Below are 13926 nucleotides of genomic sequence, written 5' to 3' on the forward strand. Positions count from 1 at the left end.
AATAATCGAGTAATCGGATAAGGAACATGAAAAACTCAAATACCTGAACCGAGCCTCAAACGGTATTAAAAAAATAAATAAGGCTCAATGTACAACAAAAGAACAATTGGCTGTCTTATATAGCAAAAGTCTGCTAGCTTAAATGCTAACATTTTTTTTTTTTACAACGCTCTTAACAAATGGTTCAGACACATATTCCCACAGAAAATGGCTAAATATACCTATAAACTAAATTACAAAGGCATTAAAAAACATTAGCTCAAACAATAACTTATGTTTGTCTTAACATGGAGCAGCTGGATTAAGCCATGTGAAATGAGGCAGACTAGTAGGCAGTGTAGCCACTCAAATAAATAAAACTCAATGCAAACACTTTCAAAATAAACCATTACAACCCCACTCTAATTAAACGAATACTCGAAGCAGCAAAATTAACTCCGAATCTTTTTTTCTAATCGAATACTCGAGTTAATCGATTAATCGTTGCAGCACTAGCTGATAGCATTTAATAGTGCAAAAGAATGGAAAGTAAACAGATTCAGAACTTTGCCTTTCCAACATTATTCAAAACAATTCTTAAAAAAAAATTAAAAAAATTATAGCATTATTATTATAGTATACTACTATATATAATAGTAATATAATAATTATAATTATTCATTACCAATCATATTTGTCATAAAGAGTGTCATTTGAAAGCTATTCTTCGTGTAGAATCTGTATTTTGTAGTATTTACTCTACATATTGTTATATTAATTCTGAAGTATGTGGGATTAACTCCAGAAATCGTTATTTATATGACGAACATGGCGTGCTCTTATTTTGAAATGTTCACCGGAGGTACGTTCGCTAAACCGCTAACCGAAAGCTTTACACTCCGTAAAAAAACATTCTTAGTCATTGCTTGTGGTGTCACAAATAGATTTAATTTTTTTTTCGTTAGCAAATGCTGTTAACCAGCTGTTAAATGTTATAGTATGACTGATTGGAACTGTATTGCATTGTTTCGCCACAGGGTGTGCTGTCGTGTATTTTATGTTCGGTGTGAAAAAGAAGAAGAAAGTTAAAAGAGGCATTAGCGGCCTGTTCTCAACTTCTCCCTCATTGCACTTTGGCTCTCATGGAGAGCACATTCGCTCATGTGTTCGAAATAAACAATTGCCGACGTGCAAAGTAGCAAGTGAGCTGGAAAAATAGCGAGCTTAGTGGCGTGAAAAACGCGGGTGAGCTAAGTGCAGGTAACGAACAGCTACGCGGAGCTAAGCGATGCTAAACGGAGCTAAATGAAGCTAAGCGACTGATGCGCAGTCCGTCGTCGTGGAACAGTCCATTGTAGTGCGTGTGTGTGGGGGAGAGATAATATAAATACAGCATTCAAATGGCGTTCTTTTTTGTTTTGTTATTTGTTTGTTTGGTATGCTGACATAATTATATATGACGAATAGTTGGGGGTGCTGCTAGCTCCGGTGGCCCAAGCCCTTGCTCATTGGGGCAAGGGCAGCTGGTTGGGGGCCCCCTACTGGTTGGGGGCCTAAGGCGATCGCCTACTTCGCCTGAATAGTAGATCCGCCTATGCGTATTAACATCCGCTGGAGGCATTTTTCCAATTCCGTTGTTCTGAGTTGAAATGGAGACTTCCATAATCCTAGCGACACTTTGTTAAAAACGACGAGTGAAAAATTGAGCTTATTTCTGGTGGCGTTTTTTTCAATTGTAGCTGCTTGTGTTCTTAGAGTTGACTTCTGGCACTCTAGTTTCTTTCCCTACAGAGCTGCGGGTACTATTGAGCACCTCCATCGTCACAAAGCACTCACAGGCATGTTGAGCTACCCCTCACTGAAAGACCAGCATCCGCCACTGAATTACTGTTGTCATTCTGTAAAAGTTACAAGATATGATAGTGAAGCGTCCACTTTTTATGTACATTATATTAAAGTGTTTTTCATATAATTATGCTTTCCCTTCGAATGCCATCTTAACTGTGAAGCCATATAATGTATGATAAACTCAAATTATTACATACCAAACACAAGAAATTAAATACCTAGTTGTGAAATTGGAGGCCAGTAAAAATCTTAGTAGCATTTGTTACAAAAAAAGTGATAGCATTAACACAGGTTCATAGCTCACCAACAGATGATCGCTACCAACTCCTCCTAGTCCAAATGGATTGGACGTCTATTGACGCCAATGCCACTGAAAGATCTCAGTGGATGAGAGCGAATGGTGAATGCAGGATTTCTTGCAAAAAAAAAAAAATCTTTTTTTTTTTGTTGGTCAGGTGTGCAACAACAATAAAAACTGTCACTGCGAGGCTCACCGCGCACCTCCTTTCTGCGACATGTCCGGTATGGGGGGCAGCGTGGACAGCGGTCCTGTCCGACTGGCAGGTAAACTTACCGTAAGCGTGTCTTTGATCGCAGTTGGGTGACTGAAATCATGATTTTTTTTTTTTTTTGGAGTACAGACGGCATCCGAGTGACTGTAGGTGTCCTGGCGTTGCTGCTTATCGCGGTGGGCTTCGCCGTGGTAGTGTACTTTAAGCGAAAAAATCTCCGAGGGGCGCTCTTCAGTGCCAAAAAGGATCCTACTGACAAGCTAAGGTAATTGATTTCTAGAGGTGCGACCATTGTTGTTTTTGGCAGCACTTTTAATTTTTTTCTTAGTCTTTTGGACGAAAATACTTATTAGTCCTAGTCATATTTTGGTCATTTCAAAATGTAATCATCTTCGTCTAGTTTTAGTTGGCAAAATATCATACAAATATTGTCTTCTATTATTCGACAATTACAGAATTTTTTTTTCCACTGTAAAATTCAAAAGTTTTCAGCCAAAAATAAAGGTTTCCAATAAAGTTATCGGAATCGGCAAAAAAATATCGGACATGCCTTTTTTTAACATATATATATATATTTTTTTATTTTGTATTAAATTGTTTTCTAATTGTATTTAACGTTACAGACAAAATGTCTTACACTCATCCAGAGTCTTTAGTTTTGGCTTAAAGTAGGGCTGTCAAATTTATCGCGTTAACGGCGGTAATTAATTTTTTAAAAATTAATCACGTTAAAATATTTAACGCAATTAACGCATGCGCTGCACGACCCCCTCACGCATTGTCGCGTTCAATCTATAATGGCGCCATTTTACCTATATATAGAGCTAAAAGGCAGCGTAAAATGAGTAGAGTGAATTTTGGCAGTCTTTGGAGCCTTTTTTTAAATGGCTAAAGCCTTACAATCCCTCTCTCAACAATTAGAAATATCGTGGGAAGCAATGTGGGGAAGAAAGGTAGTAGTTGATCTTTTTCTTATCACCCTATGTTATTTCCCAACGCAGAGAAGATATATCAATTGGTGCCACTACGCACAGACATGGTTGCACTTCCCATCATGCATTTGGGCAGAACAGTTAAATGGCTACAGTATCATTTACTGAAAGCTCAACAAATACACTAGATGGCAGTATTTAGTCACAATATACAAAGTCACATTTATCCTTTAAGAATTACAAGTCTTTCAATCCGTGGATCCCTCTCACAGGAAGAATGTTAATAATGTAAATGCCATCTTGAGGATTTATTGTCATAATAAACAAATACAGTACTTATGTATTGTATGTTGAATGTGTATATGCGTGCGAGTTTTATTCATTTTTTTCTTAATGCATTGCCAAAATGTATATGATTGGAATAGAATCGTGAGCAAAAAAAAAAAGCAATCAGATCGGGAAATATCGGGATCGGCAGCAAAAAAACATGATCGGAACAACCCTAGTTTCCAACAATTTCGAATGAACATAGAGAGGCGAAAACATATTTTAGCGTCTACAGGGGCAACGCCAACTGTGATGATAATACACACTCAGCAGGAAAAGCAGTATATTATTTTTAATTAAACTCACCCAGAAGCCACGAACTGTATGTAAAAAAAAAAAAAAAATTTTTTTTAAATGATAATAAAAAAAGTTGTCCAAGCGTTTAACACTAGGAAGTCTGTTTTTGGGGGGGGGGTTTTTTGGCTATGCTTAGAGTCTAGCCAGAGCCATTTGGTGAACATATTTTGAAGGTGACGACTCTGCTGGCTACAATTAGCTTCCTGTAGGCGACCATAAAGAGCGTCTAATAATTGCCATTTCGCCAAATGGCTCTCGTCTAGACTTATACTGACTAGAAAAGATTTTAGACTGGCCAGAAGGACGCTCGCCATTCTGAAGCTAATGCTAGAGCGAACGCGAATGCTAAGCTAACGCGACGAGTTACATTGTGTCGGATGATCAAAGGTGGGTAGAGTAGCCAAAAAAATGGACTCAAGTAAGAATACATCTAAATATTACTCAAGTAAAAGTAGTCATCCAAAAATTTACCCAAGTAAAAAAAGTAGGGCTGTCAAACGATTAAAATTTTTAATCAAGTTAATTACAGCTTAAAAATTATTTAATCGTAATTAATCGCAATTTAAACCATCCATAAAATATGCCATATTTTTCTGTAAATTATTGTTGGAATGGAAAGATAAAACACAAGATGGATATATTCAACATATGGTACATAAGTACTGTATTTGTTTATTATAACAATAAATCAACAAGATGTCATTAACATTGTTAAAGCGATCTATGGATAGAAAGACTTGTAGTTCTTAAAAGATATGTTAGTACAAGTTATAGAAATTTTATATTAAAACCCCTCTTAATGTTTTCGTTTTAATAAAATTTGTAAAATTTTCAATCAAAAAATAAACTAGTAGCCCGCCATTGTTGATGTCAATAATTGCACAATGCTCATGGGTGCTGAAGCCCATAAAATCAGTCGCACCCAAGCGCCAGCAGAGGGCGACAAAACTCAAAAAAACACAAGTAACAAGTGGACATTGCACTGTGCTGTCATTTTAATCTGTTTGAGCGGGGCATGTGCGTTAATTGCGTCAAATATTTCAATGTTATTAATTTTAAAAATTTATTACCGGCCGTTAACGCGATAATTTTGACAGCCATAAAAAAAAAAAAGGTATTCTTGAAAAGAATACTCAAGTAATGAGTAAAATTGTGAGTAACTGCTTACGATGTTTGTTTTTTAAATCATGGTATATTTTTTTTCTCAGCACAACTTCGATATGAACTGTTATTTTTATTATAGCGTATTATAACCAATTACATTACCATATTAGGCCAAAATGATGACACAAAAATCATCGAATTCAGACCAGAACAATATGAAACATCACTCGTCCAAAGAGCATGAGTGCCCGCTAGTGGAGAAAAAACATTGTTAACTCTGATTGGTGTAATGGAGTCATGTGGTTATTTTTTCTAGGTCTCATTGGTGAAACTGAGACGGCCACTGTCAGCATCTCTGGAAATAACAAAGTCAATATGTAGAATAAAGACGAAAAATGTAACTAGTGTAGCCCAAAGTAATGGAGTACGAGTTGTGTTTCTTCACAAATCTACTCAAGTAAAAGTAAAAAGTACATTTGCATATTTTCCCTTGCCAAGATAAGAAAACAAATCTTACCATGTTTCCCAACAAGCAAGATGGAGCACAGCCTAGCTTAAGACGTATCCTAAATTCCGGTGAGGAGAGTGAGACAGCGGCGCAGTACATCTCACATGAGTGACACAACCCAAAAACTGATACGATACACCGCTGTCAAATAAAGTCTTACCTAAAAAAAAAAAATCAACAAATAAGCCGCACTGGACTATAAGCCACAGGTATCAAAATGAAGGTAAAAAGTAGCGGCTTATAGTCCAAAAATTACGGTAGTTAAAATTGAGATGTGGCAATTAGTATGTGAGGAAATGAGGGGGGAAAAAATTAGGAGATGGGGGTTGGGGTTATTGCTGTTTTTGTTAACTTTTATTTCACAAATCATTGAAAAAGTACAATTTTGAATGAAAATCAGTTTTTGTATGTCATAGAAAGAACTGTGCCAAAACACGTTTTCTTTGCTTTTCAGTAGTTTTAGGAGGTTTGACCCTCCCCCCAAATGAAAATAAATAAATAAATAAACAAAATTTCTAACTCCGTGGCGACCTTCACGTCGGGGAGTTCCGGCAAGAAATTCTAGCCACTTTCATCCCTGGCTAAGAGGCATGTTGGATGACAACAGTGGTAACAGCAGATTGCAGCAGAGATTGACTCTATCCCCCAAGGGAACAGTGATGGCCAAATGAAGCTTTGCATCCATTTGGTTCAAAGCTTTATGGTGGTTCATTTGGTTTTATGACTGTCTCATGATGCCACTGTCACATAAAGTGTTACCGGTTCATATCTTTTGGTGTAAATATCCCATAATACAATGAGAATAGCTGTGGTTTATAGTCCAGTCCGGCTTATCTATGAACAAATGTTGTTTTCGTGTCAAATTTGGTGGGTGGCGGCTTATAGTCAGGTGTGCCGTATAGTCCGAAAATTACGGTAATTGGATTTATTTTATAAAAAATTAATTGGAATTGACGCGTTAAATTCCCACCTTCATTTTTACATACTCGATTGGGTTTGGTGTTGTAGTTGACAGGTGTTTGTGTTACAGGTCCGTAAGTGCCTCAACGGCCCTGGCGACCACTCCCAAGCGGCATCAACCTGCGACCGTGACGTCCCCTTCTCGGCCCGCGCCGCCGCTACCCCACAGCGCCACCATTTTTAAGGTGAAGTCAACCCCCTGTTTAACATGGGGATTCGCTTTACGCGTCAAATTTTTTTATGTCGACGATGATGTCACCGCTTTACGGGACTCGAGCCTCCCTCACCAGCTGCTGCGCGTTAGTGCATGTGGTTGTAATCTGGGAGGTGTTCCCAAAGATGTTTGATGTCGGGAGCGGTGCAGGTGAGGTCATCCCCCTCCGGTTGTGGAGGTCGTGGGGGGGCTGCCATATGAGCTCATGTGTACACTGCAAACATCTGGTCTAAACAACAATCGCTCAGATTTTGGCTCTGCTTCGCTGTGGGCCACCTCCAAGTGAGAACATATGGGGATAACTGAGAAGGATGTTTCATCTTCCCACAGTTGGATAATATGATGAATGTTAACGCTTCTCGGTCTTTGATTCAGCCGCCTGGAGGCCGGCCGCAGGCGCAGTTGCCACCGCCGTACCCGTCGCACCTGCGGCGATTGCCCCAGTGCCAGCCGCTCTCGGTCAGCGTGTCCATCGCCACGGCGCCGCCGCCAGCGCCGCCTCCTCATCTTCATGCTCATCCTCACGTCCACATGGCGGTGGCAAGGACAGCCGCGGCCATCCGCGGGGCTCCATGTCTGAACGCTTGTAGGGTGGTGAGTAGCCATGGTTTGTTAATAATAAACCAATCTGGGTAAAGCTTAACAGTGGTATGAAAAAGTATCTGAACCTTTTGGAATTTCTCACATTTCTGCATAAAATCACCATCAAATGTGATCAACATCAACACCTCATCCCCACCGTGAAGCATGGTGGAGGGAGCATCATGATTTGGGGCTGTTTTGCTGCCTTGGGGCCTGGACAATGTGCAATCATTAATGGAAGAATGAATTCAAAAAATTATCAGGATGTTTTGCAGGAAAACCTGAGGCTGTCTGACAGACAGTTGAAGCTAAAAAGAGGATGGATGCTGCAACAAGACAATGGTCCAAAACACAGAAGTAAATCAACTTCAGAATGTTTTCAGAAGAACAAAATACACGTTCTGGAGTGGCCAAGTCAAAGTCCAGACTTGAACCTCATTAAGATGCTGTAGCATGACCTAAAGACAGCGATTCATGCCAGACATCCCAGGAATCTGTCTGAACTACAGCAATTTTGTAGAGAAGAATGGGCTGAGATTAGTCCTGATCGATGACTGAAGTTATTACTGCCAAAAGGGTGGCCAAAAAATATTAAATATGATGGTTCTTATTTTTCCCTCTTCCGTTATTATTTTACATGCCATCCTCATTAACATATGAAAACCTATGTTTGGGTTGTTTGTTAAAGCAGTTTTTTTCATCTGTGTGATTTTGACAAAGATCACATTTGATGATAATTTTATGCAGAAATGTGAGAAATTCCAAAAGGTTCAGATATTTTCTTCATATCACTGTATTTGACAGTGGCGTCATAAGACTGTCATAATTATGACATGACACCGTCATGAGCAATACCGTAATTAATGCTTATGACAAATGTCATTAAGTATCATCCGGCAACTTGTCACTTTTGATTGGATGTAAAAGATGCAGGCTGGACACAAATGGAGTTAGTGACAAAATTTGACTGATGACACTTCATGACATCTGTCATCATGTCATAATTATGACTGTCTTATGACGCCACTGTCATGGTGTTGCCCTAATCTGTATACAGGTAGTCCTGGGGTTACGACGTACTCGATTTACGCAATATAGACTTCATGACGTCGAATTCTTGTCCACCGTTTTGTTTACAATCTTTTTTTTTTTTTTTTGTCGCATAAACAGTACCTTACCTAACCCTGAAACATATTATTGCGAACTATGTTTGAAGGTCCAAGAAAAATGTGTGAAATGACCATCAACTCATCACGGCTTGTTCATGTCACCACACCACATTTAAAATTACGGGTTGGCGGAGAGTCCGATGCACTCATCAAAAGAGGCAGATATGGCTCGCGAGACATATACCCAACCTCCGATCTAGTCTGATCAATATGTAAATTTAGTAGATAGCTTAAATGCTACGAATGCTAACGCACTTACAATTCTCATAGCAAATTTCTCACGCATTACTCCACAAACTGTAGCTGTAAACGTAGTTACAAATGCGTACGCAAACATATATTAGCTGAAACAACTTACAGCCTTATGTGGGCCAAACCAGAGCGCAGCTTTCCTTTATCCATGTCAGACGAGTCTGCTCCTCAGTCATAAGGCAACAGTACCGCCAGACCCGACGCTGCCACAAAATACAATACTTTTGGACTTTTTGATAGTTATTATGGGGTACTTAAAGGGTTCATTCTGACTTGCGTGGAAATTTGGTTTACGTCACTAGCCCGGGTACTAACTACAGGATTTTGAATTTTGAATTCTATCATTTTTAGCTAATTATTTTTATTAATTGAAATGGTTCTCTATTTGATTTGGTATCAAAATGGACCGTAAGTTGTTTTTTTTTTAATGACTAATAGTAAATATTTGTCATGAAATGTTTCAGTAATGACTGGATAATTTGCAATATTTGATCACATTGCTGAATTATGCTGATTAAATAACATTTTTTTAAAATTCCAATGTACACCAAAAAAAATGAAATATTGGCATGTGAAGTAACTTTTGAAATAATAAATACAGTATAAAATAGAGGCACCAGCACCCCCGTGACCGGTTCAGAATACGAATGAATATAAAATACAACTGATAGAATTGAAATAATAAAAGTTTTGTCAATAAATTGGTCATGACCCCCCCCCCCCCCAAAAAAAAAAAAAAAAAATCAATAATATTTAACTTTTCATGATAATTTAAATGTGAATTTGAATTATTTCACTGGATTTCTTTTGGTACCAATAATAATCATATAAAGTTACTCAAAACTCAAAACTTTTCATTGAATTAATGAATTTTACTTACCAGTAGTTCTTTATTTCAACGTATCTGTATATTTCATATTGACGTGTAAAAAAATTAGATACTCAATATTACAAATTATATGTCCATTATCTTTTTCAAAATTCATTTAAAAGATTAAATATAAAAAATATCCCAGCAATTACTGAACATTGTAGTACGTTTTATTCATCAATATTTTTATTCAATGTATTAATTCAAAACATATCTTTTAATTTTCCTACTGAGCCACTCTACAGATTGTATTAACTTGGAGCGCCCTCTTATGGAGATTTCCTGCTATTGTTATTTTATGTCAGGAAACCGAGCGGCCCGGCCCCCCTCAGAAGCCTCTGCCCGCGGACCCCCGGGTCTCTCACACCGCACCAAGACCTGTGCGCCCCCACCCGGGTGCCAAGTGAGTTGACACACACATAAAAAAATGCCTTTGCAAAGTCCAACTTGTTATTTTGAATTTTTTAGAAGCATAGCCAAGCAGCCCCCCACGCTACCCAAGCCCCGCGTCGTCGCCAACGTCAAGTACAGCAGATGATGAAGATGATAAAGCACCGGTGGAACCATTTGCACTAGGACCGCCATAAAACTAGCGGCCCTGATACGCCTCCATGGTGCTAAAAGTTCAGGTACACGCAAGTGAACTATTTATAGATGATCTCTATTTATTTGCGGCCACGCGGCGCACTGTGCCTCACTTTTTCACCAATATTCACTTTTATTAGCCAAGAATACATCTCATTTTACAACAGCGTTTTGACGCTGCGCCGGAATTAAGGTGGGTTTTATGTGATGAATGAACTCATAAGCCAAGGAAAATTTATGTGAACCTGGACTCGTGACTGAACGGAGCTAATCGGAGTCAGGAATCGGCCAACAAATGTGAAAAGATAAGAGGTGTTTGTTAATTCCCACCTTATTCACACATCTATTTTTTTCCATCATTATTCGGTATCGCTGATTATTTTTGTCAATTTTTAAATTTTTACAGTTACTTTTATTTTACATAATTTTTACCCCATTTTTCACTTTATACTATAGTCACTTTTTTTGAAGAATCAGCATTTTTAATTCATTTTTACAATACTGTACCTCTACTTATGAAATTGGTTCTAGTAGTTTTGTAAACTGAAAATTCCATAAGAAAAAGATGTGCTTTCCCTGTAAATGCAGAGCTTCAGACTGCGACCAAATGGTCACATTAGCGCCAGTGAGAGTATTTTTTTCTCATCTACTCACACATGCGCGACCAGTAACTCTACAGATTTTTTTTGTTTGTTTTTGTTGCTGACAAATTCCTTCATGGTTAAATCCACAAGTTGGCGGTAATGTAACAAACTGATTGCCAAGGGAAAATACAACAGAAAAAAAGAAGGTGGAGGTGGACGATGTGAGAAGCGGACCATCCTGGCTCGATGCCGAGCAAATTGGAGTATATAAAAATGCATAGGAGGGAAATTAAACCACGAAAGGCGCTAAAAAATGTATGCCTTTCGTATCCTGAAATTTTCTGTAACAAGAGGCAGTATTTTCCCTTTGAGGCGTGTCGTAACCTGAAAATTATGTATGTAGAGACGTTCGTAAGTAGAGGTACTGTACTACTGTAACAATATTTTGCAGTTTCATGTTTTTCCTGATTTTTTTGTTTTTGTTTAGTCATGTTGTTCTCCTCAAAATATTTTTTTTATCTTTGAACATTTGAAATCCAGGTTTTTTTTTTCCGACCATTGTTTTTTCAAACCAATCATAATTTTCACTTCTTTTTTTCCCCTCTACCATTCACATTCTTGATTCGAAGAGTGAATTCTTCTTTGAATGAAAGTATCAGCTCTTAAATTTTCGTGCAATGCTAAACTAAACTTGAAGCCAGCGAATGACTGCTCTGCTTTTGACTCCCACATTTCACAAAATACTCAGAAATCATCATCATCTCATATCTCATGCAAGCAAACTCCATTTTGCATTTGTTTCATATTATTGTGTTGTCCAAAACGGGACTGAACTTTTAACACGATTTCGGTCGTGTCCATGCACTACTTTACTGCTATGAGTTCTACAAAAAAACAAAACAAGAAAAGATGTGTGCACTGAAGAGCAAAGTGTGTGTGAGTGTGTTTGTTGTGTTACAAGTGAACGCGTGTTTTTTCTATGCCAAACATTTGATACATCATATGTGCAGTAAACACTGTCCAAAGTGTCCTCGTCTCTGTCTCGTTTCATATTTTTGTACAATGTTACTTGAATAAATCCAATGGGTTTTTTTTTTTAATTTGATCGCTGCGAAATCGTGGATTGGATGGCTAGTAATGCCAATTGCTCTGAAACATGAACATTCACAGTCAATCCTCCCAGTTGGAATGAATTTGACATCTGTCATTGTAAACGACAGGCAATGAGTTAACATTGATGCCAGAAACAGATGCTACTTTTCATTTTTATGCAGTTTTATTCTGTAATACAGTGCTGGCCAAATGTATCGGCACCCCTGCAATTCTGTCAGATAATGCTCACTTTCTCCCAGAAAATGATTGCAATTACTGTCATGTACCAATGTGCCAGCATATTGCATCACAAAGCTTCCATCACAAAGACTGTGTACTCTTTAATATGTCAAAAAGAACTGAGATCAGTACATTAGGCACAATCACATAGCATTCAGTGTCAGATCGTCAGCGATTCAGCATAGGTTTGTATGCTAACTAGCCATTACCGCTTGACCTGTTTTCTTAGCCTGTCAATATTAATAAAATCCTGGGTCTGCGATATGCAACTGGTTCCTCCGTCTCGCAGAATCAGGTCAAGCGGTAATGGCTCGTTGGCATGCAAACGTATGCCGAATCTCTGACGATCTGACACTGAATGCCATCTGTTTGTGCCTTGTATACTGTTCTCAGTTGTTTTTTGTGACATATTAAAGAGTACACAGTCTTTGTGTTGCATTAGTGTGATGCAATGTGCTGGTACATTGGTACATGACAATTACAAATGCTTTGGTAGTAATATCTTTTATTTTGCTTGCAAAGAAAAAAAAATCATTTTACACAAAACTCCTAAAATGGGCCAGACAAAAGTATTGGTACCCTTTCAAAAATCATATGATGCTTCTCCAATTTTTGCAATTAACAGCACCTGTTACTTACCTGTGGCACAGAACCAAATCACACTTGCAGCCAGTTAAAATGGATGAAAGTGGACTCAACCTGTGTCCTTGTGTGTACCACATTGAACATGGAGAAAAGAAAGAAGACCAAAGAACTGAGGACTTGAGAAGCAAAATCGTGAGGAAGCATGGGCAATCTCAAGGCTACAAGTCCATCTCCAAAGACCTGAATTTTCCTGTGTCTCGCGTGCGCAGTGTCATCAAGAAGTGTAAAGCGGATGGCACTGTGTGGACGGAAAAGAAAAATTGACGAGAGATTTCAATGAAAGATTGTGAAAAGAGCCTCGACTAACATCCAAACAAGTTCCAGCTGTCCTGCAGTCGGAGGGTATAGCAGTGTCAACCTGTACTATCCGTCGGCGTCTGAATGAAAAGGGACTCTAGGGGAAGGATACCCAAGAAGACGTCACTTCTGATCCAGAGACATAAAAGCCAGGCTGGAGTTTGCCAAAACTTACCTGAGAAAGCCTAAAATGTTTTGGAAGAATGTTCTCTGGTCAGATGAGACAAAAGTAGAGCTTTCCGGGAAAAGGCATCAACATAGAGTTTACAAGAAAAAAAAACGAGGCCTTCAAAGAACACCATCCCCATAGTCAAACATGGCGGAGGTTCCCTGATGTTTTGGGGTTGCTTTGTTACCTCTGGCACTGGACGGCTTGACCGTGTGCATGGCAATATGAAGTCTGAAGACTACCAACAAATTTTGCAGCATAATGTAAGGCAAATGCAGTGTGAGAAAGCTGGGTCTCCTTCAGAGGTATTTGGTCTTCCAGCAGGACAATGACCAAAAACACTTCAAAAAGCACTAGAAAACGGTGTGAGAGAAAGCACTGGATACTTCTAAAGTGGCCAGCAATGAGTCAAAACCTGAATCCCATAGAACACCTGGTGCGAGATCTGAAAATGGCAGTTTGGAGAAGGCACCCTTCAAATCTCAAAGACCTGGAGCAGTTGGTCTAAAATTCCAGCAGAGCATTGTAAGAAACTTATTGATGGATACTGGAAGCGATTGTTCGCAGTTATTTTGTCTAAAGGTTGTGTTACCAAGTATTAGGGTAATTTGTAATTGCAATTAAAGATGTTCCGATCGATCGGGTCCGATGACGTCATTTTCAAAATATCGGAATCGGCAAAAAAATATCGGACATGCCTTTTTTTAATATATTTATATTTAACGTTACAGACAAAATGTCTTACACTCATCCAGAGTC

At 38.6% G+C, this 13926-nt stretch overlaps 1 protein-coding gene across 3 annotated transcripts in view; it reads left to right on the forward strand.

Moving 5' to 3' along the window:
* Positions 1-12064, forward strand: part of LOC130909638 (disintegrin and metalloproteinase domain-containing protein 12-like) — a 134517-nt gene extending 122453 nt beyond the window's left edge. For 2 of the 3 annotated variants that reach the window (XM_057826358.1, XM_057826357.1), the window contains exons 18-23: positions 2283-2391; positions 2469-2604; positions 6538-6652; positions 7057-7275; positions 9861-9958; positions 10024-12064. In XM_057826358.1, coding sequence (XP_057682341.1) covers positions 2283-2391; positions 2469-2604; positions 6538-6652; positions 7057-7275; positions 9861-9958; positions 10024-10093 — 747 coding nt within the window. In that variant the 3' untranslated portion in view covers positions 10094-12064. The remainder of the gene's footprint in view (positions 1-2282; positions 2392-2468; positions 2605-6537; positions 6653-7056; positions 7276-9860; positions 9959-10023) is intronic. The other variant, XM_057826356.1, reaches the window with a different exon arrangement.
* The last annotated feature ends 1862 nt before the right edge of the window (positions 12065-13926 follow it).

Source organism: Corythoichthys intestinalis, chromosome 21 (assembly GCF_030265065.1).
Source record: "Corythoichthys intestinalis isolate RoL2023-P3 chromosome 21, ASM3026506v1, whole genome shotgun sequence".
In the NCBI taxonomy this organism is placed as follows: Eukaryota; Metazoa; Chordata; class Actinopteri; order Syngnathiformes; family Syngnathidae; genus Corythoichthys; species Corythoichthys intestinalis.